General features: G+C 38.5%; 1 protein-coding gene across 1 annotated transcript in view; it reads left to right on the top strand.

Annotated features, from left to right (window-relative positions):
• Window positions 1-1,999, top strand: part of ofcc1 (orofacial cleft 1 candidate 1) — an 89,806-nt gene extending 87,807 nt beyond the window's left edge. Inside the window, exons 22-23 of the mRNA XM_056365080.1 lie at window positions 1,326-1,464; window positions 1,658-1,999. Coding sequence (XP_056221055.1) covers window positions 1,326-1,464; window positions 1,658-1,731 — 213 coding nt within the window. The 3' untranslated portion in view covers window positions 1,732-1,999. The remainder of the gene's footprint in view (window positions 1-1,325; window positions 1,465-1,657) is intronic.
• The last annotated feature ends 24,988 nt before the right edge of the window (window positions 2,000-26,987 follow it).

Below are 26,987 nucleotides of genomic sequence, written 5' to 3'. Positions count from 1 at the left end.
AATAAGAGACTCCTCTTCATGACGATATGCTCTCAAATCTCTCATTAACAAGGAGCCTTTTGTCTTGGTTTTCCATGACTCAGCCCATCGTCCATCTGCACATGAGGACAACTCTTTTGCCAGACCAATATTGACCTAATTTAGCATGTAGATAATATGAAGAAGTTAACCTTTTGGAAAACACCTTGCAGCAACATTAATTGACAAACCACATCAATTCTCCCTCCTATCCCTCTTTTGTAATTACTCTGCCACACATTTGATTGCCGCTGCGGAGCTAAGGACCCACGCTTCATTTGCCGTGAGGTCATCGGCAGCCCTCAGAAATATGAATATGATTTATACAGGGAGTGTGCTCTCTCTTTCTCTGTCATTCTCTCTCTCTTTCTCTCTCTCCTTCTCTCTCTCTCTCTCTCTCTGTGGGCTGTCTTTTCTGGAGTGGTATGTGTGGCTCATGTGGTATGAGAGACACACAGAAGGAGAGAGGGAGAGGAGAATGTCCTTGGCTATGTACTGTATGTTGCATGAGCAGATTAATGCCTCCCTGGCAGCCATGTCTGCTTAGCAGGAGGACTTCTTCAAAATACACCGCTTGTAATTATCTGGCCTGTTTATACTAGTTTTAGACAAAGAAGCACTCGGTGGCACATTTTTTAAGTTTGCTCAATTGTAGCTCAATCTGTGTAATTTGCAGCTTTAGAACTGCCAGTGTACATTTTTTACATGACTACTTGATGTTGCTTTGATGAAACGTAGAGCTGAAGATGTGTATAAAGAATGCCAAAGTATTTTTGACTCAACCCATAATTGCATTAAGTTTTTGGTTATTTCTTATGCAGCACAATTTAATTGCATTTATTTTCTTCATATATTAATGGTAAACCCATATTATTTTTATAGCACTTCATTTTATCATGGGTTATAATTAAAAAGTGATATTTATATATATATTCATATTTCGAATCTCTGTACATAAGTAGGCCAAGTTTTGAAAACCGTTTCCCCTCCGGGACAAGAGGTAGTGTGTCATATAGTCTCCGTTTCTGCTTCTCCTCCAAGTTTACTCTAAGCACCAGGCAGAGGTAGAGACTATGCATGACAACACCACCCGCAAGCCTTGAGGGAAATAGAATTTCTTCTGCCAATCTCAGTCACTGTCATCCAAGTTCAACCTGTACTTTGAGATGCTTGATACCTTATGGCCCCAGAGTCTCCTGAAACACTTGGTTTTATCATTGCTGTGCTGTTCAATTACTGTTAAGCTTCCATTCATGTGCCTAGCTGGGTGTCGCTGACTGTAGCATGCATGGGATTTTTTTCTGAAGGTGATTGGTGACATAGAGGGGGTGCACAATGCTTCCAGGATGGTTTCCTGCCCGGGTGACGGCTCTTCCAATCAGAGGGAGGGCAAGGAAGGTGCAAGTGCTCCACACCAGCTCCGCAAACGGAAGAAACTATTTGGCCGTGAGTGTTAACCTGATCACCTTTACTATATTTATTTACATTTTAGTCACCAAATTTGAGAGCACACAAAAATAACTACACTTTTAGAACTCCTTATCTCACAGACATGTGACCCCTTTACCTGTACAGACCTTTCCTACCTGCTGTTTGCTTAATAGATTTTACACCGTTTCATCGGGTTTTGTTCCCTCAGGGTCCCATCGTGTTGAGCCAGTAGGAAGAAGCGGTTGTGGCTCTAATTTTGCACTGCAAGACCTGGACCAGTAACATCAAAGAAATGACAGAGCTAGTTGGACACTAAACTGATGTAAGTTATTTTATCAACTGTCCGTTTGACCTAAACTCCATAATGTAAATTTCACTACGTATGTCGAATATTTTCTCTTCTCTGTGTGTGTGTAGTACTTTGTGAGAACTATATAATTTCATGACTGAAAGAAAATGCTTAATATAGTCAAAAAGGTATATGTTGGAACCCAAAGGTTGACCCATCAGAACAACAACCAAAAACAATGCTGTAAATGATATTATTTGTGCATCCTTAATAAACATAAATAGCATATGTGAACTGATAAGCTCTATGTAACCTAATAAACAATGTTTAGCAGTACTTATAGAATGTGTTGTAATGTGTGTTGATAGGTATTCAGTGTTGCCTCAACACAATGAAAAATGAAGATTCTAAAAGTCACTTATCAGAACACGAGTGATAAAATATCAATATTGGTCTCACATTAAGCAGGATAATATTCAGGCCAGCTTGATTTGTATTGAATATGTGACTGCTAGCTGGTACTCAGTGTAATGAAGTGGCTCACAAATCAGGCCATAATGACCACCTACTTACACATATTGCTTAATTAAAGGTTGTGAGCTTATTAGCATGTGTCTCTGGCACAAGGCGCAGGGAGATGGGGATCAGGACTGATGTCATTCAGGGCCAGGCTGTAAAGATTTTATAGATAGCTAACCTATCATACTAAAGCTGTAGCCCCCCTAAAATCGGATCTTAATAACCTGTCATTTTCATTGATGATGATTCTCTTTTATGGGTAGCCATTATAGATCAAGTTCTGGGTCTTGTTGGATGGAGATTGTGGCCATTTGTGCTCGTCATTATCATGAACACACCTTACTTTGGCCTTGAAGTTACTCCTCACCTCTATGTTTAAATCATTGACAATCATAAGCCTGGGGTGTGGTTCACAGTGCATATGGACACACACACATAACACATTATCTCTCTCTCTCTCTCTCTCTCTCTCCCACACACATTGAACACACATGTTTCTGATCCATGGAGGTCTGAGAGAGCCATTGGCCTTTGCAGCCTTTAAAGTCCTCATAAAAAATAAAAGAAAGAAGTTAGTTGACATTTTTAGTTTTATCAGTCCATCTATGATATAAAATGAGGAAAATACTGGATGTCTCAGACTCTCATGTTGCAATCTTCCCCTCTGTCTGCCTTTGACGCTAGCCAGAACCTATAGAGCTAATGCGCCCCAATTAGAGATCATTCCATTAACAGTGACAGTGCTACACCCCCCAATTCAATCAGCCCCCTAATGAACATTAAGCAGAGATGCTGCCACTCAGAGATGACAGGAACCTCTTCTCTCTCCATTTGTCCTACCTTACTGGCTGTATTTTACCCAACTCTTTGGATTTCTTTTTGCTTACTCCGTCTTCCTGTCTGTAGTAGTTTATATGCAACATGATGCTGGTTTGACACAACTGAAAAGCACAACTACTAACAAACTATTGAAACTACTTGTTTCAATATTTTATTATTAATACGTTTATATAAATCTATAAATTGTGATGACTGTCTTTTGTTTCTCTCTTATGGGACATTTTCTGAGAGTATCACCACCTTTTTGATTCATCATCAAAACAAATCCCTGTGTGATATTTTCCAAATGAAGGCAGAGGGTGCCGATGCAGAGGGGGCAAAGGTATTTCAATGGTTCAAATATTTGATTGTTAATGACAAACACCATTTCACTATAATTTAAATTTCAAATTGATCCCTGGGAGCAAGTATTTCTGGGGGAAAGAAACATGCCGCTAGGTCTCGGCTCCACAATTTGCTGATTTAAGTTGAAAGAAAACCTTTTTGCAGAACTATCATAAGGGAACTGCAGTGCCTGCATTTGCTTAGAGCCAGCCCAACCTGGGGATGTTGCTGGAGAGTGAAAGTGAAACATAAAAAGAAAAAAATAACACTTTGTCTAATTCTATATTTATGTAGCCTTCAGCTTGAGGTATTCACATAAAACAGTTTGTACTGAGAAGTGCTGTGGTGATCGTTATGCTGCATGTAGAGATGGGCAACTCTTCGGGCACAGTTGGCGAGAGCAGCTCAGCCTCATTCATTTGAATTAAAGTTACCCAACTAAATAAAAGGGATTCAACTTTCCACTTTTGCTGCTTTTTTTTTACTTTTCAAACCTTTTCTGTTTTCTTCTTTATATTTTGTCTTTAAGGAAACCAAAAGCATTTCTTTTGATGAAGTTTTGTATATTTACTGTCTGTGCATACATGTCCGTATTTTCTATTTACCTAACTTCATTTATGGCACCATTTTGTTTGATGTTGAAATATAATTATGCCTTGTAGAGGTTGGAAGAGCTTGGTGTTCTGATCAATGAGGTCCGAAGGTATATTCAGCTGTGTATGTGTCCTATGTGTAAACCTGGAGCAAAAGAATAATATATATATATATAATTTCAGCCCATGTCTTTGCATACACTTTATAAAATGTAAAAAACTGTAAACTATCTCATACTGTGTGCCTTTTGAATGTACATACCAAGTTTTTTGGTTTGTTTTTTTTTTTGGTTTGTTTTGTTTTTTGTTGTTATTAGGGGTTTTTTTTATTTGATTATTTTGATGATATTTTTTTCACCTCAGCTGTAAGGTTCAACCAAACCAGTCAGATGAAAGGTCTAATTCAGCAACACATCTATTGATCATCTCTTCTATGACATGAATTATAGTTGGTACCTACTGTGTGTAACATACAACACCAGTGTTACAGTGGCATTTATGTCACTGTGGTAGAACAATAATATGCAAAACAGATATACATTCCAGACCGCCGTTTCTTCTGCAAAAGCTGTATTCTTCTCCACTGACCCCAAACATGATTTCCTGGTGCTTAAGCTGTGGAAAACACACGCGGTCAGGGTGTGTGATAATGTCTACATCATGCCATATTTCTGTGGCATCTGGACAGATCATGTGCCTCTCTGCACACATATTTATTTATTTTTCCTCATCCAGAGAACTGTCAGGGAGGCAGATGTCCTGCTCACAGGAAAAATAATTTGCAGTGAAAAAAGAGGGTGAGGGGGGTTGGATGGGAGTGAAGGGGAAAATATATGAATATGCAAATTTTGTCACAGTGTGGAACCTTGTAATGAGTGGGAAATGTTGTCGCCATCTTTCATTATGCAGAGGTCATTGCTTAATGCCAGTCAGCTGGGCCCAGCTTCTTCTCTCTGTGTTCCCCCCAACCCCTTTTGTCATCTCACAGCAACTTGAACCAAACTACAGCCTGGCATGAGTAAACACTGAGGTCACGGACATAAACACACACACACACACACACACACACACACAGAGAGAGAAGCACATGCACATGCAGACACATATAAACATAAACACCTGCATAATGCTGTTGCTGAAAGAAAACCTTGTAGTTTAAGTTTGATTCTTTTTGTCACTACACTTAGAGGGTTAGAATAATTCTTGAAACTCTTTAGCTTTTAAGACACACTTACTGGTTAAATAAAATATGCATTACTTGTATTTGCTCTGATTTGAGTATACAATATACTTGCAGAACTTTCCATACCAAATCTCAGTGTGCACACTGGTTCTGTGAAAACGCAAAGAAAAATTAAAAAATGGACTCATATGTATCCACCAGGTATAACTTGTAAGGATGGTTGAATTTTAAGTTTAAAAGTAGGCACAGTTTATATTTGTTGCTGTTTCTTGCTTTTCCTTTTTATCAAAACCCTTCCGTGTTTTGTAGATTGCTGAGACAGCTTGCTGCTGTTCTGTCTCCTCTTTCAACAGCTTTCCTGAAATTTCCGCTGGCGTATTCCTGACATTGAGCTATGGGGCTAATCATTAGGTAAACCAGTCTCCCTCTCTCTCATGCACTCTTCAAATAATCCTGGGTTTGAATGCTAAAAATGTAATGAACTTCACGGTTCATTGTGTCTGACATTGCTTAATTAATGGGTGCATTTAAAGTACATAGGGCCCCAGTAATTGATTTATATGCATGATTTGCACATACAGCTGTTGGTTCCTGTAGGAGACTCATCACTCAAACAGTGGCTGTGCTGATGATAGGCTGGGTAGGTAATATCAGGTTGTTCTTTATGCCAATCTAGCCTTGGTAGTATTAAACCACTTCATATTTCCATTGGGATGATCAAAAACTACAAAAAATTTGGCTTTGGCATTTTAATATAATGTTTTCAACCAAACATTTATTTGGTTTATTCACATAACAGAAGTACTGTGTGCAGGTCTGTTGCTCATAGATTGTGCATGGTGCTGGAGAGCCTAACCAGAGGCCCTGTGCTACTGCAGCCCTACTGAATATTCATTAGGTAACCAGACACAAGGTCCAGTATGAAACTATCAAGCAATGAACATCCTTGTTCAGCAGACGATGTTCGGTCATCAATGAACATTTTGAAACTTGAAACTTGAACTTGAAATCGAACTAATTCAGAATTTGGAAGAAGTCTTTGCATGTGGTAATTTCTCATTTCTTCTATTGAAATTGGTACTATGGTGCTACGTGTATATAGATAGATAGATATCACAGAATCTCAAAATGGTTGAAGCAGAGTCGAGGACAGATACACAAGCACACTTTGGCTACAACTGCAAAGATCTCAAGGCTATCCTCAATGTGCACGCTTAAACGTCCAAAAAATGCTGCTCCCTTCTCTGCTTAACAACCTTTGTCAACAGGACACAGTCACTGTCTTCAGCAGTGGAAAGAATCACCAATGTTAACTCTTTTTTTGCTTCTATTTGTATCACTTTTTTTTTGCCACTGAAATAGTTTCTTGCCCTCTGGACATCCTCTCATGTTGGACGGAGGGTAGACTGAGAGTTGAAGTGATTTACTATCAACTGAGGTACAAAGTGGCTTATGAGACAGGGCGTGGCTAGCTGGTTAGCATGCTAACTTCAGTAGATGTCTCTTCAACACAATACATAGATGTCTTTGCAATAATATCAACGTTGATAATTTTAGTTAATTTTTTAATCAAATAAAATACTTATATACAGCACCTTTAAAGGGTCACTTCATCTAAAGTACAAAAAATATATTTTTCCTCTAGATTTTGTTTCTATTTGCTGTGAACAGTTTTCCAAAAAAAAAAAAAAAAATTCCGTTGACCTATTTTGTATTGGAGTGATTATATTACCTTTTCTCAAAAACATGGGCTAATATAACCGCAACCCCATGACATATGTTTTTTTTTTTTGTAATTTCAGCAAACAGACAGAAACACACATCTTGACAATTACATTAGAGCTAATTATTGTTGAAAGCTCTAGTTTGTCCTAATGTTGAACCACTATTGCAATGTTAACATTTAGATGTCATTGGCCACAGCATTTATGCTTTGTCCAGGCATACACAGTGTGGTTATAATTATTGTTTTCTGTGGAGATTTAGAGGTCGCTGGCCCCTAACCATTATTTGGTTTTGGACAGACTCTCTGTGGAGCTCAGATCAATCTCTCACCTAGAGAACATTCTAGCATATTTCTATCACCAGCATATTGATTTTTCCATGAGCAGTCTCCTGTTGTGTGTGTGAGGTGTTTTCATCCACAACACATAGGGGATGTGCACAAACACACATGCTTGCATGCACAGTACATGGTCTTACACAAACACAGGTAGACACACTTGTACACACACACATACATCATTTACTTATTTCTCTAGACACCCATAGGCATTTCTGTGTGTAACATGCACGCATTGGCATATTTAGTAACTTTATCTCAAACACACACGCTCTCACACACATGTATACTCCTTGTTAAAGCCGATACCAAGTGAGCCTGTCCTATCCAAGGGTCTTCCTGTCTTTATTATACACACTATTCAATACAGACTGGTCGCCTTTTTGTCCTCCACCACCTTCCATCATTACCAGCCATGACAGTGGTGCTGGTATTGTTTTCACCTTCTGAGTGTGTGTGTCGTCATTGTAAAATGTGGTTATGGAAACACGTACTGTGGGAACTACCACAGAGGTGGTTTTGAATACTCTGGCAGATGTTTATACTGTATGTCTGTGAACAAATTTTCTGCATGTTGGCATCACAATCGTGCAAGATACAGTCCTGAAACTTTACAGGTGTGTAGATGAGATCAAAATGAAGGCTGAGTTCAAAGATGGGTGTGGTTTGACCCATGAGTACAGAATAGTCATGTAATAATAAAGTTATAAACACTAAGCACTCTTGGCTCGGGACGTCAACATGTTGACTTGCGTCACAGCAGGAGTGATCTCTTTGCATGATGGTCTCTTGTTTATTTTTCCCATTCCATCCTTCCTCCGTCTCTCCACACCTGAATTCCATTTAATCAGAGGGAAATGAGAGATAAAGAGAGTGAGAATGAGGGTATGAAGACTAACGACTAAAAGTGTGTTTTATCTGTGTTTGAGAGAGAGAGTGGGAGGAGAGAGGGGGTGACAGTATTATTGATAACTATGACATGACCAGAGAAAGGAGGGTGATTTGATGTATTATTTTTTAGAGATACGATCCACAATGCTTAATAACTTAAAGGTACGTGTGTGTGTGTGTGTGTAAAATAGTTTGATGCAGACTAATCGGGTAAAACATGTATTCAATAAAGAAAAGACTCTTTTACTGTTCAAGTGTGTTAAAAACACAAAGTCAGGTTACATAGTGGAACTGCAGCTGAGTGCTTTGGCACCGGTGCTTCAAGACAAAAGAAGAGGCTGGGCAGCGTTTGCGGGGGGGAGATTGTGCTGGAATTTGTCAAAAGCCAATAATAATTCTGGTGCAGGAAAGGAGTACTAAATCAGAGAGCCGAATCAATATCACATTACTTAGAGTATGGGAGTATATACAAGACTCATCAAATTGATTATTTTTGATGCTACAATGGCAGTTTCATTTGCCAGGGCCCTCAACAACAACTACGGTTCAATTACTGGGGCTGTGTGTGAATTGAAAAAAAAAAAAAAGAAGACAAATGGATATTTATTTGACTAAAATAAACCCTTGCCTGGAATACAGATGAGGAATGGTATGTCACAGTCAAGCTCTGGTTAAAAGATGGCTTGTTTCATCGGACATTGAAATTTCATGAATACATTTTCCAAGGGCTGTGGAAAAACTGAATTTATCATAACTTTTGTACAGACCATAATGTCACAGCAAAGATTAATCAATTTCCTATAATGTATTGTGCATGTAACAGTGGTATTGTTAAGCATATGCCTTCCCTGACTTGGTTACATAGTATGATGGTTGCAGACAGACTGCAAAATTTTCAAAAAAAGTCTAGTTTGGGACCATTTAAAACCATTTAGGTACATGATGAAAACTATACTGCATACTGCAAAATTGGCAAGACATTTACATTGCAGAGGTTCTCTTACTTGTTTTTCTTTCTCTTAATTATTTTTTTTTTGCATTGCTTGATATAGATATATATCCAGATCTCTATCAAGTAGTACATGTAGTACGAAAGTACGAAAAATAAATAAACATAGTAAAGAATTGAACAATGAATTTAAAAAAAAATCATCATTAAAGACCTGCTTTAAATGTTTTCCGTGTTTCATCCCCAGTTCAAAATTCCTATTTAGTTTGGACTAGCTGCATGCTAAAAAGTTGCTAAGAATGGCCTCTACCAATGAACTCCTTCTTTTAATAGCTCTAAGTCTTCAATATGGGGCTATCAGGAGAGACAAGGCGCAGCGGCTCCTTGGATGATTAAAAAGTCATTTCCTTAACTGTCCTCCCAGGATTTGCAAGCTTTTTTTTGTAAGAAAACATTAAATTGCTCCAATCAAGCATAAACGTATCCTGCTTGTGGTGTAATTTGTACTGCTGTTCGCGTGGTGGGCGCTTATTTGTCATCCTTTTCCTTTGGCACTTTTCCCAACCGCCTTGATCAACAATTAATGGATGAAATTGCTTCCCTGTTACTTATGGCTGTGGAGACAGATGCAGCAATGCAAAAACAAAAAACAAAAAAACAGTTTAATTGAACAGCAGAAATGAGTTAAGATTGGTTTGACTTTATTCATATGGTATTGAAATGATTTCTACTGGTCCTTTCACTTTTAATAGTTAATAGTTTACACTGTTATAGTATGATACAATCTGTTACAACAGAACAACAGTATCACAGCAGCAGCAGTAGTCCACTCTTTCTCTTCTGACCACTAAATTCTGTTCCTCTCTACTTTTCTGCTCTTCTGTCTCTCTCTCCCCCACTCTGTTCTTTCACACAATGACCTTTAGTGCTATTTTCTTCATTGCAGGGACAGGCTGGGGCCTGGCATCTGATAGAATCAATATTCTATTATGATAGTGCGTGGAGCGTGTGGGGTTTTACAACTCTGCTGTAATAGTCTCTCTATTTCATCCCATGGCAGCCATGGCCTGAGGGATCATCCAGGCTTCTCCAGGCTCTATGCTCCCAGCATAGCCCCATTTCCATTAATGTCGCAGGCCTCTGCCTACCAGGGGACAATCTTTGTGACCGATGGATGTGGTTGAGAAAGAGTCGAACCCAGACGAAGTGTGTGTCAGTAGACTGTGAATGGCCAGACCTGGTTGAAATGTTAGGTAAATGAAATTTCCAGTTTTAAAAGAAACAAGAGGGATACTTGTGCTATTTCTCAATTTTATCCCAGTGCTATTTGCACCATTACTTTTACCCCAGAGGTGATATCAAACTAAATCAAGTAATATTTGAGAACATTATATACGTGGGAAATATCCAGGCCACATGATAATGTTACCTCAGTGGAGTAAAATTGTTATTTACGATTTATTAATTATCCTGTCTTGCTTTCAGAGAAAGTAATGACTCTTCCTGATGATTTTTTCTATGACAGTGAGGCAAACATTCTGAAATAAAAAGTGTACTGGATTTGGACTTAAGTGCTAAGCTCCCACCTGCACCATAATCCAGCATGTTAAACAGTTATTGATTAGAACAGTCCAGGTTTGCACTAGAGTGGAAGGAGTGCTAAAGTGAAATGTTAAGCTATTAGAGATCATTGCACCAGGCAGGCCCCCATAAAAGATTCATACCAATACATCTGCCTTTCTCGAATAATTAACTAATGTGAGTATTTTACTCAGCCAAATGCAGTTATGGTTTTAAAATCCTTGCAATTAAATGTCATTTTGGTCTGGAGTTTTGATGTGAATTTTTAATCTTGGGCAATAAACATTGTGAGGTTAACAGAGCATGCTGAAGGAAGCAATGCATTGTCGTCCTAAGAGGCTTCTATCAAACTGCGTTATAATCAATTTCACTTGAAAATGTTAGCATTCAATGTAAAATTCCACAGTTTTTCTCTGTGTGATTCAAAGAAGTCAAGAGTATGCCCTTTAAGGCTTATGGTCAGGGCCCTTTGCAGTCCTTTCAAATATTCTAGCACTGTCATTTTTATCTTCATACTCCTTCAGTCCCAAAAGTACATCCACCCAACATACATAAGGAGCACTGATATACTCCTGATGTGTGTCTTTCTTTCCTGCAGAATAGTTGCCCCTAATAACTTTCATGTCCCTCATTCCCGCAAACTCAAACCCCATCTCCCAATTGATTGAGAGTTGGGTGAGTGGAGGTGCGTGATGAGGCACCGCTCATCTCATATTCATCATGATGTAACCGTGAGCAACCCGGATCTAAATTACCTTCGTCTGGCATCATTCCAGCACATGCTATAAATGAGGTAATCGTCCTTGACTATAAAATTTGCATTTTCAAGACTTAATTGCTATCATTACATTTTTGTGTAATTCTATTAATTTAACAGAATGGGTGATCAGAGTCTTTTTTTATGGTTATAATTTGCAGTAAAACAATGCATCTGCAAAGTAGAAAAAAGTCTTCAGTAGAAAACGGGTGAGTGGAGCATCAGGAGCACTCTAGCCTTTCATCATGAATTTCCATTATACATTTCCATTTAAAAAAAAGCGGGGGGGATGGGGGGGTGGATAGCCAACAAATACTTACAAAAAACTTGCACTAACATGCAGTCAGACACAAAGATGTGTGTTTGTGTAAGCCAGCATGAAAAGCTCTCTCGGGCTGAAGACAGGAAATGCATCAATTATATCCCATCGTCACATTGTGTGGGCTAACTGAAGCTTGTGTCTCAATAATGTTGAGCCGGGCTCTATTTTTGCCATGCTTTTTTAACATCGCCTGCCTCCTTGTGCATATATGCACATGATGTCAGCTGCACTCAGTAGTGCCGTCTCCAAAGAGTATGGTGGAGAGCATGGCCAATGACGCGGAACAACAGAGCCATCAACTTACATTTATGCTTTCTGCAGTGACCTTGCCACAAACATCTACAAGGTTCAGAAGTGCGACAAGCTAAGTGCCAGTAACATTCTGCAACCCGCTGCATTTCCTCGCACTCTGCTGACCTAAAAGTGTGGCCTCAATTTGGGGGAAGGCTGAAAACACACACAGGAATTGTGCTCCTTCTTCTCTTTTGCACTTCTTTTGCAATTCAAAATCAAAATTTTGATTTCACTGAACTGGATGTAGATTTTTTGCAGATACTTCTAATCAATTAGCAGCTTTGCTAGCAGACTTATTTCAGTGATGTTCCCTTTGGCAGATCATGCCAGTAAACAGCAACACCGACAACAGAGGCTAACGGACTTTGGCAGAAATAATACACTTATTATATAATATTTCACACTCTTCACACTACTACATGTTCACACTTACACATTCAACTCTAATTTAAATTACCTACATGTTTACAAAGTTTAGATCAAGCCCATAGTCACAATATGATACATCCCGCTCCTAGCCAAGGTCTAAAACTATCATTATTATTCATCAAGCTTGAACCAAATGCAAGCATGTGGCACAACTTTAGTGATCAATAAATAGTGGGCTGACACAATGAATAAATTTTATGCATGTAACTTCTTAAAATGCACCAGTAGCTTAAAAATATCCCCCGAAGGCATTACATTTCTCTCTAGCCTCAACGTGAAACTATTTGACAACACTACAGCCAAAAAAAAAGCAGTTGGCTCAGAGGATGAATGAATCTTTTCAGAGCTTTACATCTAATGTGCACAGTATCATACCTCTGCTACATGGCCAAAAAAGTGCTAAATAAGTAAGCTAGTCACACATTTATTTGACACTCAATGATTTACATTAGTGCATTGGACCAATCAGTGTTTGAGAAAATAGACAGTTTTCATAACCAATATAGTAGTATAAGAGGATATGGTGGGCTTCTCTCCCAGGTCTCCCTCTACCTATCTCTGTTTCTCCTCTGTAACACTCATCCTGACTTCTGCTGACACTGACCAGGTGGTATCGTCACAATGGGTTTCACTGGAGCTTTCAAACAGGAAGCAGGTAAGGCCTGGTGCACTGGCCTCGATGCTTAACGTAGCAGCGAAGAAAGACTTTGTTTTTACGGTAGGTGTCAAGCAACATCAGCTCAAGCACCAGTGCAAGGCACAGAAGAAGTTTCCTTCTCCGGGTCTCTGTTTCAGCATGTGGGGTGTGAGTGTGTGTAGTGTCTTCATTGCAGACGTGGCTGGGAGAAGCTGTCAGATAGGTACGCATTGGGGGTCTTCAGAGCACTGCTGACAGGGGCACTTTAGTGTGTGTGTGTGTGTGTGTGTGTGTTTGTGTGTGTGTGTGTGTGTGTGTGTGTGTGTGTGTGTGTGTGTGTGTGTGTGTGTGTGTGTGTGTGTGTATGTGTGTGTGTTGGTGACTGAGATGGTTGACTCACCTTTAGACAATGATTCATGGCTAAAAAACCGTATAAGGCCCAAACCTCAGTCTGCAGAAAAAACATTTGATCATACTGCCAAAAATCAAAATATACAGCATGGGTGAATAATTGTTTAAATGTTAGCTAGTTAATAGAAATACAAACATGTTTGGACAAAATACTGTATATCAACATGCTACCTTACAGTGGGTTAGGAAATGAAGAGATTGTTTTAATCTACAAGCTGAACTCATATAACATTTAAATTTACTCATATGTAAAATATCTGAAATATTGGGCTTGTGTCAATTCCCATATGAAGCGCTTATATGGGTCTGCAAATAAACTAAATAATATGTAGTATTTAAAGTTAAAATTACATCATAACATTCAGTAACTTTGCAAGCATCATCAACAACTGAGAGAGTTACACCTGAAACTACATTAGCATTAATGTATCCGACACTTTGTTTGGATGAAATTCTCAATCATGTGTTGAGAGGTACAACTCTTCCTTATTATTGTGATCATCTCCATCTATCAACACTCTAAGATGGTTGTTTTAAAAAACTTATCTCTGTTGATTTGGTTTATTTTGCTCCATGACATTTGTCAATAACAATTAAACAATTTTCATTCTCTAGTAGCCACATTAGTCACTCCTGGCCAATTTAAGCTGCTTTGCTGAAGACCAGTTTCTTTACATAAGATGTAGAAATAAAAAAAAAAATCTTAAGTTGATGTACTGTAAGTATTTCAACAGTTTTGATAGTCACTGTTCACCTTGAATTGTTGAAATTCATTTAATCATTTAACAAAGTCAATCAATTCTCCCTTATAACTGATTATTGCTGTCATTCTTACTAGCGAACAAAGCATTGTGTTTATCTGCAGCTCCCAAGAGAGAATTTGTGTACCAATTTAAATGTGAAGCTAGATGGAGCTGTAAAAGAGCAAGCCCTAACTAAAAAATTGTTATGTGTATATGTTTTGTGAGACTGCCAAAATCAAAAGCTCATTCAATTTGGTGATGGCCAAAGAATTATGTTGATAAAGAACTGGTCTTTATCAACATATGTTGTGTAAATCAACATTTAATAGCTATGCACATGTTCTCTCGTGACAGTGACATACAGATGCTGAAGAGCACGAGAGATGGGTTTTGACCACAAGCGCTTTTGTGCACCACAAACAACATTAATTGTTATGCGAAAACTGCTCCACCCATTTTTCAACATTGTTTCGAGTTTTTTCTTTTTTTTCCTCCTTACACAAATATTGTCACACAATTTGTTCATCATAACTCAACATTGTATGGCAGAAAGGAAACATTTTCCATGCCCCAGAGTAACAACCTTGAAAAAAGGCTAAATAAAAGTACCAGTGGGAGGATAATGAATGCAGAAGATGCTTGTGCATTTGTCACGTTTATGAATTAAAGTGATGCTTGTTGAGTTATTGTTGCTCAGCTGCCCAGCAGAGACTGCCAACATGTGTCTCTGTTACTGTGGAAAACAAAACTGAGAACAGCACTGTGGATTATCCCTAGAATATTAAATGATTCAAAACAGTGTGAACAATTCTATTGTTTTAAAGTTTCAGTGTAGGATATTTGATCGTATTTATAATGAAGCAGTGTTTAGGAGGTATAGGAAAAATCATACTATCAATAACAGCAGGCTCAGTGGCTGTCCTTGAAAAATGACACCATGCACAATTCACTATTTGTGTGACCTTGCATTGAAAAAGAGATGTCTGAGTACAGATAAAGTAGACAAAGCAGAAGATAGTTAAGGCTTTAGCAAAGCAAAAGCAGTTAAAAGAATAATTCAATAATGGCAGAACACCTCAACATGTTTGCACAGATTTGTGTAAGACTGATATTACCTATATCACATCTGTCATCAAAAGTAAAGGTGGACATAGAAAATATTAGAAAATAAAATAATAAATTCTCACTAACAAAGGACTGTGCTGACTTTTGTGTTGCAGTTGGCTCTTTAATACAGACCTTTCATTAGCTTAATTGGTCAAACATTTCAGTTTTTCAATTTAATTGGCTTCATTCTTTTCTGGATTTGGCTAAAAACAAATAAAATGTTATCAAGTAGTCAGGATTTTTTTAAGAGTTTAGTGATATACTGCATATACAAGAGTTCACTTTCCTCAGCCAAATTAACGAAAACCTCTTTGAATACTGAACTAAACACACAAACTATTAAAAAACTTGACATGTGCACACACATCAACATACACACTTTCTATGACAGGTGTTATACCGTAACTGCCATCATCCAATGGCTGTGCCTCTCCTGTGCTTCAGCTCAGCAGTGTGACACCATCTGTTGACTGGGTGCTGTTTGTTTGGTGCTGCTTGACTTCAGCTTGAGAGGAATCCACTCTGCCACTCCTCAGGTGGTACACACACTGTTTTAGAAGAGTTGTCATGAAGCGGGCAAAAGGTGACAATAAGCCAAGGTGATGTCATCAAGAGTTTTAGAGAAGAGAAGAGAAGAGAAGAGAAGAGAAGAGAAGAGAACAGAACAGAACAGAAGAGAAGAGAAGAGAAGAGAAGAGGCCTTGAGCATGTCTGTGTGTCTATGTGTTTCTCCATTGAGATATCTCTTGCTCCCTCAGGTGTGACAGATGTGACAACCAAGTCTGAACAGTATTTAGCACCTAGAGGTCAGGTAGAGTTAGAACCAGCAAAGTCATCCTCCTGGTCAGCATCAGGTGCTCTCCTTGGGGATGAGCGATGTGGAAACCCAGCTACCAGCCTTAACCCTGTATTGAGTGGTGTGTGTGTGTGTGTGTGTGTGTGTGTGTGTGTTTGTGTGTTTATGGGCACCAGAGAGAGGGCATCTTCTCGTGATTGAGACTGATGTGTGCTGATTGGTTGCCAGGCCGTGCTCAGCAGCGGCCCGGCAGTGTCATGTGAAATTAGCAGCCATCAATGAAAGACCCTCAGACCTGGGGGATTCATTAGGGACAACCTCCCCCATCTCAACGCACGACAGTCCTTCACATTCACACCCTTGACATGCATATATACAAACACACACAAAGCAGACACACGTCATTCCCGTCTGATATCACAGCTCTAAATAATGACTCCCAGCTAAAAGTCCAAAGATGTGTATATTCATGTGTATGTATGTGTTTATCTATCATGTGGCACTTTCTGTCCCTCCCTGTGCAGATGTGTGATGCTCCAGGGCCATTTTAGCAAACACAACGCTAACAACAAAACATCAGTCCCAAGTATCTTTGTCTACAATCCAGCAAGCTTGCTGTCTCAGAAAAACATCAGAGCAGAATCTGTTATGATGGTGACTGCGAGGTACACCCACTTAGCACTTTATTAGGAACACCTGTGCACCTGCTTATCCATGCAATCATGTAATCAGCCGATCATGTAGGGTATCATGTATCGTATATTTCTGAAACTGCTGATCTCCTGGGATCTTAATGTACAACAGTCGCTAGAGTTTACTGAAAAACATCAATTGAGTGGCAGTTCTGTGGATGGCTATATCATCACCAGGCTATATTGATGAGAGCGCTTAAAGAAGAATGGCCAGACTCTTAATAATATTTCTAATGCATATTTACTTTTTGACAGAGCCCAGCTGGCTGTGTCCCCCTACTCCCAGTCTTTGTACTAAGCTAACTGTGTCCTTCCTGTACCGTCATATTTAAAAGTATAGGTGGTCACGTCATTTGCATTATAGGACAGCCTGCTGTCTCCACGTGGACACAGTGCTCACACTGCCTGTGAGTTTGGCTTTCAGTTGGACCCACTCACCTTTCTCACAGGATCTACGTGTGTATACTCTTAATTTTCATTCCCATTCACTAATCTCACTTGCATCATTCCCTCCTTTCTTCCTGCCTTTTCCTTGTATTTTTTCTTTTCCACAAACAAATACATATCCATACTTATTTTGCTGCATTTCTCCCTGTCTTCTTTTTCCATTAAAACATTTGCAATGTAGTGACTTAACCTGAAGATGTGTCACTTTTGCTGTGTTTACTGCCAAATCTCTTTGGGAGTACACATAAATGTCACCCTTATTGGAAATGTGTCAAAGTCATATTCAAATTTGCTTAAAAATGCTGATGCAAATTTTGTAATGTTTCCAGTTCGTCATCATTATTTTGGTAGGATGAAAGTGAGTGTGAAGGTTCAGCCACACATATAAAGTACATTAGTGGAATCATTTGATACAAGCTTTTGCTCCAGTGTGTTCATCTCCATCCTGGATCAAAGACGAGGACTTTGAACTTGGGTCCATTTGCCCTCATGAGAACTCTCTTTATCCAGTGCTTCCCAGTTTAGGAGCACATCGCTGCAACACTGAAGATCTGCTCATTAGAATTAGAGACATTAGCTACAACCAAAGTAACTCTATTTCACGCACATCTCCTCAACTGAGTAAATGAAGCTTTGCAAATCCTCCACAGTTTTTAATAGCTGCCACTAATATTACAGGTCACAAATAATTGCACCCTCAGACATAGATTTGGCTGATGAAACACAGGCTTAGATTATCAGTGTTATTTACGCTTGTGTATCACTCTGGCATAAACACGCACTTATGGAAATGCAATCCCTCTACTCTAATGCACTTTATAATGATTTATGTGTAAGCAATTCATGGAAAATGTGGCAACACAAGCAGCATTAAACCACAATTCAATGTTGTTGTTGTTTTTTTTATTACACAGAATTTTTTCAGATGTTGTGTTCGCAAAGCTAACTAAGAAATTTTGCTTTTAGATAAACATCCATATACATCAAGTCACAAAAGCTCGGCCTGCTTTTCGGAAACACAAGAGCAGTCTCCACTATAGCATGGTGGTTCCACCTTCACAAATCAATTATAAAGTCTGGAGTAAATAATAGGATGCATGTCTAATTACCCAACAATCCAGAAGCTTTTGGGGGTCTTGCCAATGAAGCTAACACATGTATTACCTCTCAAACACACAAACGCAAACATGCATAATTGCACCTACACTCACGCACACAACTAGAAAACACACAATTCAAATAAGCATATAGTCACAGGTACTCAATCTATCGACCAATTAAAATAAGAGATTACTATGTTGACTTCATGTGTACCTCTGTGTGTAAATGTGTGTGTGTTTGTGTGTGGGCACTGTTGCCACGCACACAAGGAAGCAGGCAGGCAGGCAGACCTCACATTGCCCAGAGCTACTCGGTAAGGATTCCCGATAAGGAGAATTAGTCAAAACTTGGGAGCTGCCAGTCAGTGCCAATTAAACTTTAATCTTGGGCTGAAACAGGCACAAATAAATTAAACCCTTGTGAGCAGCAATGTGCGCGCTCCTGATAATAAGGGATTGAAGTCGTCTCGGAGCGAGGCTGCATGTTCCCCAGCTCAGCCATGGCAGGCAGCGGTGTAGGGGGAAAACAGGGGTAAGGCTTCTAACAGCGTGAACTGAAAGGAACTCTTGAAGATGACAGAATCATAAAAAGGAACACGTATATTACTATAATCATTGATGCTGGACAGCAAAATAAAAAAAGAAAAGAAATTATAACACTTTTTCCTTTTTCATTTTGCAAAGAAAAAGGGTTTAAAGTGTTTACATATAAATGTTTTTTAATTACCCAGTTACATATGAAAGCATTTGAAAAATGAAAGTTAAAATTTTAATTTGAGTTTTGTCCATTCATAGTGTAACACAATATAGGGCCTGCAATTTCCCCCACATACAGCACATGCAGTCATACAAACATTCCCTTACTACATTCCCCTATGATATACGCATTCACACAAGATTGATCTATGCATGCAAATATCAGTGGATATTCTAACACCTCTCTCCATGGCCATGCCTAAACACATTATACTTATTAGAAATGCCACCCAGGCATGCAATTGACCTCCGTAGGTCCAACACTTTTTTCATAGTAAACTCTGTATAAGCCGAGTATATTTATTGTAAATGTCTTTGGACAATATTGGGGTGGAATAATATTGGACCTTGCTGTGTGTGTTGGAATTTGATAACCAAACCATGCATGACAGTCCCAGTACCAAATGGAAATGATATTTTCAATCATGTTCAGGCATGGAAAACAGAGCACAAATATCAACCAATATAATATTAATAATAAAGAAAGATCTACCCTTCATATCAGCCAGAGGAAATGCTTTTTATGTTAAAATTTTCAAAAGGATGGTCATCTCATGAACACTGTATAGAGGGGGATAATTCATTAATATTTTTTTAATGAATTAACAACCATATCTCTATTTCCTTTGCCCGACCTGGGCTACCCCTGTGTTTAATTTCAAAGTAAATTTCTTGGTATATGAGCATGCAGCTTAGGTATTAATGTCATGGGCTTCGTCAGCCAATGCCATGATTTATTCCAGAGTAGCGGTTACATACATCCTAATGCCTTAAAAATAAGCCCCAGAGAAATGCTGTAATGAGAAAACAATAACATTAACAATATTAGCAACAATAATAAAAATAATTGCCGGTGAAGCAACACTCGTAATCACACATAGGGAAATACCTCTGTGTTTGACCGAATCATATACAATTATCTTGCATGTGTATATAATATAATTAATTCTATGTCTGAGCCTCTTAGCCTGAGGCAATCAGCATAGAATCAGTTTTGTATGTATAATAGATCAGAGCACAGTTCATGAATAAAACAAACGTGGGGAGTATGCAGCAGTGACTGTGAATGTTTGTCTTTGGACAGCAGAATCAAAGTGAACATGTAATATTGTGATAATCCATACTTGATGAATTCAAGGGGCTGACTTGCCTTAGCTAAGTTCAGCTAATTTCTAGACATGGCTTGCCTCCATAATTGAGTTTCCAATAACAGTATGATTATTCCAGCCCACATGATAATTGAATTCAAGGTATTTTTTTCTTAACACTGCAATATTGTAGATGTGTGATTATTATGCATTTGCATGTAGATTTCAGTGCCTTCCTGAAACTCATCACTTTTCTCCTAACTGGATTTCTTATATTGTAGCATACATTTGGCTCATAATAAATGATGGGATCCCCTCTCGTTATGAGCATAGAGTCAATTATTCCAAAAAGTCAATTTTTATATCAATTTTACCCCACGTAATGATATTGCAAAGAAGGTTCCTCCCAAAAAAGTCTTCGAAAATCAACCCAGCAACCAACTGGGTTTGTCATTCTCATTATATGTGAAAAGTGAATATTCTTACCGTTGAACTCATCAAGTTCATATCACTGCCAGTACTCTTCCTGTGCTTCCAGTTTGATCCAGCTTAAGAAATGCTATCCAACTTAGATACCCTGGCCCCAATGCTCATCCGTTGCATAATGTAGGCTGTATAGGCAGGAGTGACACGGGTGTGAATGTAATTTTCATTAGGCTGATAGAGCCCCCACAGATTCAGCCTGTCAATAGGGGTACAGTAATGGTACAAAGCAGAACAGGGAGCTGGCTGCTGAATATGGGAGTACTGCAGCATTCTTTTCAGAGGCACAATGCGCCAAATCCCCTTTCCTCAGAGCTCTAGGTGAACTAGTTGGCATCTTCAGTACTCCTGCATAAAATGAATTTTTGACAATGCAAGACTGAATCGATGCATTCATACATATATAGCAGCACAAACCAAACTGAACCCCCCCATGCAAGCCCCTCCACGGTGGGAAATTTTTCAGAATATAGCTCTGCATCTACATCTGCCTCACACTCACCCTGGAAGGCAAAGGAGCTTTTGAATGTCATGCTGAACATCATCAGTACAGACACTGTGAGTTTATGGGTGAAGTAGGTGGTGTTTCAGCATTAGTGTAACACTAGCCACTTGCTCTGACTTGTGCTAGCTGTCACATTTGGGGATGACTGGGCAACTAGTCAATGCTTTGAGCTACTGGGCACACATGGATGGCTGTGAATGGAAGCTCTATCCATTCTCATCACTCGGAGTAGCCATAGGGCCCTACAGTGAGTATGGCACCAGCCAAGACATTATGCCACAGTTTAGCTGTTGTTTTGCATAAATGTTGAATCATGCCAGTGTCCTTTTAGTGTGTAACAACAGCCTGTATTGATATTGATTTAATGCTCACTAATATTTAAACTGCCCTCAGGGATCGATGTTGTTGAACATGATTTAATATGGCCTACAATTACAGATATAAATACAGCCACATAACACAGAAAAACTGTTATTTGGTGTTTGATTTAACTTCTTCAGAATTTTGCTAAAGCAGAAATCGAATCAAATTGGTTTCATTTCAAAGTGAGATATCTATGACTTTAAAAAAGGCTAATATTTCAAAGTAAGTTACGGCATCATTTATTGACAAAATTGCCATATTTAAGAGATAATTATTAAATGAAAAATGTATATTTATAAAGCAGTGTATCCTTTATATTTTCAATGATATAAAAATAAAATGAAATGATCAGTATCAAGCAATATGTACATATTTATTTTTTTCTTTGTTTTTTTCTAAATGTACATATGTATATAGCTACATATAGTGCTACATTCCTAGTGACGACCTAGTAAGGACTGGGGAATGGAAAGCCAGGAATAAGTAGGAAAGAAAGGTTGCAACAACTTTTAACAAAACATGACATGCGAATGAGGGCTGAGTTCTCATTTACATATGTTGACATTTTGCAGAGAATATTTCAACGTTAGGCTGAGCTGTAATGAACTCCTGCCAGGGAGCAGTCATGGAATAATGTTTCCATAAAGGTAACCTGTCCACATCTCCTCCAGGAGAAAGATGTGGAGGAGGAAAAGAGACATTTTTCTCTTTCTTTCTCTCTCTCTCTCTCTCTCTCTCTCTTTCTCTTCCTCCGTGTTGGGTGTTTGGTAACAAAGGGGTATTTTTCGTTCAGTGCACTTCATCCATCTTGGCTGATACTGATTTAGTGTATTTTTCCACCCTTTTTACAGGCTAATTGCACACAGTGACGGGGAATTTGTTAGTGGTGACACCTTGCCTACCCATTGGGAATGCATCTCATTACCAGGCGCAATGTCCAGGAACATCAGATATTATTAGCTGTCATTAATCTGCCATATATAGTGAAGGGGGAGAATGGGGGACAGAAGGGCAACAAAGGACACAAAGAGACAAATATGATGGCTGGCAAGAGCTGTGTGGTAAGTTCAAAGTTCACAAAGGTTAGCAAGAACCCAGGTGGACAAGGGGAGATGGAGATTATGAAATATGATGTTTGGTTGGAGTCTTAAACAGGAAGCAGACATAGAGATTTTTACAACCTACAAAGATAACAGTTTCATTGAAAAATGTATAGATTGTTGTAGCTTTAACAGTTTGAACAAATCACTTATTGAATGATTGAATGACAGATCAGCTACAATGAAATTTGTTTTACTTGACAACAAATTACAAATGACAAATTCTCACACTCATTATTGGACCAAAATAGAAATTCTCAAACACCCACATCATTTTAAATTTTACTTGCTGTTTTCAGCCATTGAAAAAAAAAAGAAAATTCCAGCTTTAATTTCACTGGTAAAATTGTAAAATGTTTAAAATAATGTTAATAGGAATTATGGGGGAGAATGGACAACTAAGCAAATGTTTAGAATCCCTAGATAATAGAATAAGCACACTTTGTGAATTTGTCTTGTGACTTGCAGATTTGGTCCACCTTGGTATGATTAGTCATTGAACTCAAATCATAAATATAATCACACCATCAAAATTTGGCCAATTTAAAAAATGACCATATATATATAATATATACATATATATTATATATATATATATATATATATATATATATATATATATATATATATTATATATTACTTTTATTTCATTTTGAAGGCATACATTTAAATATTTAACTTCAAACATATTTGAAATTAAATGTGTTTTATTATATTTCCATTTTTCATGTAAGCAGTTTTGTACTTTGATGAAAGTCCTAAAGTATGCATAGTGAATAATGTTTTTGTAAACAGATCAACTATTGAGTCTTTTGTCACGTTTCAAACTGTGTTTTGTTCTCAAATCCCATTTGACTTAAATGTATATGACAACCCTAAACTAGATTTTCAGAAGAAATTCATTCTCTTTCAATGTGGACTGATTGTTGCCCAAAAGAGTATGCTTTTTTCACACATATGTTTAATTTGATACAGCATCTTTGGCTGATTTTCCTGTACAGCCCTGCCTGAAGACTGCTACATGCATACTAGATAGGATTACACATTCTAAGCAGATTTCGATGTGGAAGGGTTAACACAGATCCCCCTGCTTTTCTGAACAAACAGGACACCATCTGAAGACACAGGGACTAACTGGGCTCTCATTAAGAGACATTTTTCTTCTATGGTGTGGGGGGTTCTTTCCTGCTATTTTGAACAAGAAGCACGTTGTGGCCTCCTACCGCGTCGCCTGGCTCTTTGAGTAAGATGGAGTATATGGCCTAATGACTAAAAGTTCCTCTATAAAAAGTATACAGCGCAGCTCCCTGCAAATTGAGTTTCCTCCTTGTGCCAATTGAGGGTGGTTTATGTAGGCTGCAGGGATTTCCTTTGAACTCTAATTCCAAAAAACTCCAGATTCCTGGGTAAATCTCCCCCACTCCTTTGCTTCGTCTCTCCCACCATGATTGAGATAGAGGAAGAGGAAGCTGCTGTCTCAGACACCCAAATCCATGCCACATTGCAATGATGTCTCCTAACAGAACAAGAGAGAGAAAACACACCTCAAAATGACACTAACGTGGCGTAAAGCAGTTGTTTCTCCTCTCCTTTATGGATAATAAATGAGTTTGTGAATTGGTCTGTATTGAATTACAATTTGTAATGGTGTCAATGTAAGGCCAAGGTAGTATAAAGTCATTAGACATTATAACACTTTCTTTATTTAAATTGTCATCTTTATAGAGGACCAATCAGGATTCATAAGTTTTTTTTTTTTTTTTTTACAAGAGGATTTAACTTTAAATGTTACGGGATTACACAGATAAAAACTTCAGGGATACAAGAGTGAACACATAAAAAGATTTGGACAAAAGTTGAAAACTTAATTGTCCTTTAATAAACAGTTGCATGTCTCAGAAAAACAGAAAAGTCATATTTTCCAGGTTCATGTTCACAATGACAGCTGGACATACGTTTTTAATCTAATAATGTATGGTTTAAGATTAATTTCTTCACTAATAAACCAATATAATAATTTTCCATGAAAATATATCTTCCTGTTAAACTTTTCACTTTTAAATGCTCTTGTTTTGAAAGAAAATAAGAATTTTCCCAAGAGGTACTTGCTGTTTGTCTTTTGTCCTCAGCTATCTTTATTGCCAAAAGCAAATGTTGGCGGCATCCCATGTGGAAGCATTGGGGGCCTGGATGCCCAGGACTCAGCCAAGTGGCAGCAATTGTTTTTCATGTCTGGGGCATGAAAGCTGTGCTCATTCTACACTAATCAAAACCCCCAATAAGGTCTCAGTATAAATCCCAAGACTTCTTCTTCTTCTTCTTCTTCTTCTTCCTGTTTTCCCCCTCCCCACCATCTTCACAATTATGCACACACATTGCCATAAATCTAATGCGCTTTCATGATCTGTGAGAGCGGAGTACATAAAACGTGTTTGCCGGATTTGCATACAAACATACTTATTCTAAATCCCCCTCAGAAGTTGTAAATGATTGTCTTTTCCTGAAATACATCTCAGCAAATTGTATTTGGGCATGTTTATGAATCCTATTATGGCATGGGTTTTATCATATTTTGTGGACAGTGATGGCTTCACAGCATAGCTGTTAAGAAGAGGGAGAGAGGGGCCTTGGGCAATAGACTTTGTCATTTGTTTCAGATGGGTGCTGGATTCCCCTTCATTGCTTCATGACAGGTTCACAGTACCAAGATGGAGCTCTGCTCAGTCCTTGCAAGAAGAGTAATTCAGTAACTACTGTCTACTGAGCGAAAGAGGCTGCATTTAGCGTTCATTCTGATCTTTGATACAACACTATTGAATGCATTAGGATCTTAACATGATGCAGTAACAGCAGCAGAATCGGCTTTTGATTGGCCTTTTCGATTCTTCAGTTCTTTTGTTTTTACACCCTGTAAACATAGTGACATAATTGAGTGGAATGTTGCATAATAAGGCCACAATAGAGCAGTATTTATCAAGAGCTGGAAAGCTGCTGGGCAGGGAAGAGAAGAAAGACTTTGTTAGCAATGCCTGAGAGGCCCGGGCTGCCAAAGAGATAATAATATCTCTATGTGCTGTGCCTCCCTGTAGCAACTGAACAGCCAAGGTAAAGTACTGATGGCATATACACTATCTGGAATTAAATAAAAGGCCAGCTGGTGATAGTCCCACCTAGATTAAAATAGAAAAATCATATCTTTTCTCAGGTGATATTTTCAGAGTTGAGTCATTTCACCAATGTCAAATATTTATGCACCATATTTTTTCCTTATTTTTTGTCTGTAATACCACGTGAGCTATTAGGCTCTTGTCAGAATCAGGCATTACTTGGTGGGACAAGCTGCTGAGTGAGAAGGTCATAAACATTTCAAGAGTTATAAAACTTTCATTAAGTTCTCACGATATCACACCAGTGAATGACCCTCTTGCTCTCTCCCTCTCTTTTTTGCCTGGGTGATGTTGAAGAGGGGAATGATTGAGAACAAGAGGCCTCTTTGTGGTGGAGGGAGCCTTTTTCAAACTGTCTTGGCCTTTTGACTCGTCCTAAGCCAGAGATCAGAGCTTGGAAAGTGGCAAAACAAAGGGCCGATTTAATGAGATTGTAAAACAGGCTGAGGAAAATGAGGGGGTTACCAAATAGCCAGACTGCCAGCTCTGGTCCATTTCAAAAGGTCTTTTCAGGATCTCCTCTAAGCCGTCTCAAAATGAGCTAGAAGAAAAAAAAATCAAAGCACTCCAAATGCTTCAACAGATTTTGACATGAGGAAGATGTGGATATTTATCTGCTGTCTTCCACACAAATGGGTTGCATTCTTGAAAAAAAAAAAAAAAAATAAGCGTTCCACATTTCACATGTCAGAAGTATTTTGTAAATCCCTTTCATTCAACTCATCAAGTAAAGGATGTATTGTCAACTACTGGCAGTCACATGTAAATAACTGCATTATTCAAAATCTTAATATTTTAAACAATGGTGACTATGGTGAACAAACAGCTTTAAACCTTAGGTCTTTTAAAGGAGTAATTTGCGGGAACTAGAGAAAGTACATAAATAAACCTACCAATTACGGTGGTCATACAGCAGAACTTCTTGTTGTATATACACACACACAAACACACACACACGCACACACACGCACACGCACGTACACACCCACACACACACGCACACACATACACACACACACACACACACACGCACACGCACACACACACACACACACACACACACACACAGACACACACACACACACACACACACACACACACACACACACA

This window comes from Seriola aureovittata, chromosome 20, assembly GCF_021018895.1.
Source record: "Seriola aureovittata isolate HTS-2021-v1 ecotype China chromosome 20, ASM2101889v1, whole genome shotgun sequence".
Taxonomy (NCBI): domain Eukaryota; kingdom Metazoa; phylum Chordata; class Actinopteri; order Carangiformes; family Carangidae; genus Seriola; species Seriola aureovittata.
The sequence above is the reverse complement of the archived record's forward strand: the minus strand, read 5'-3'. Positions and strand labels throughout refer to the sequence as shown.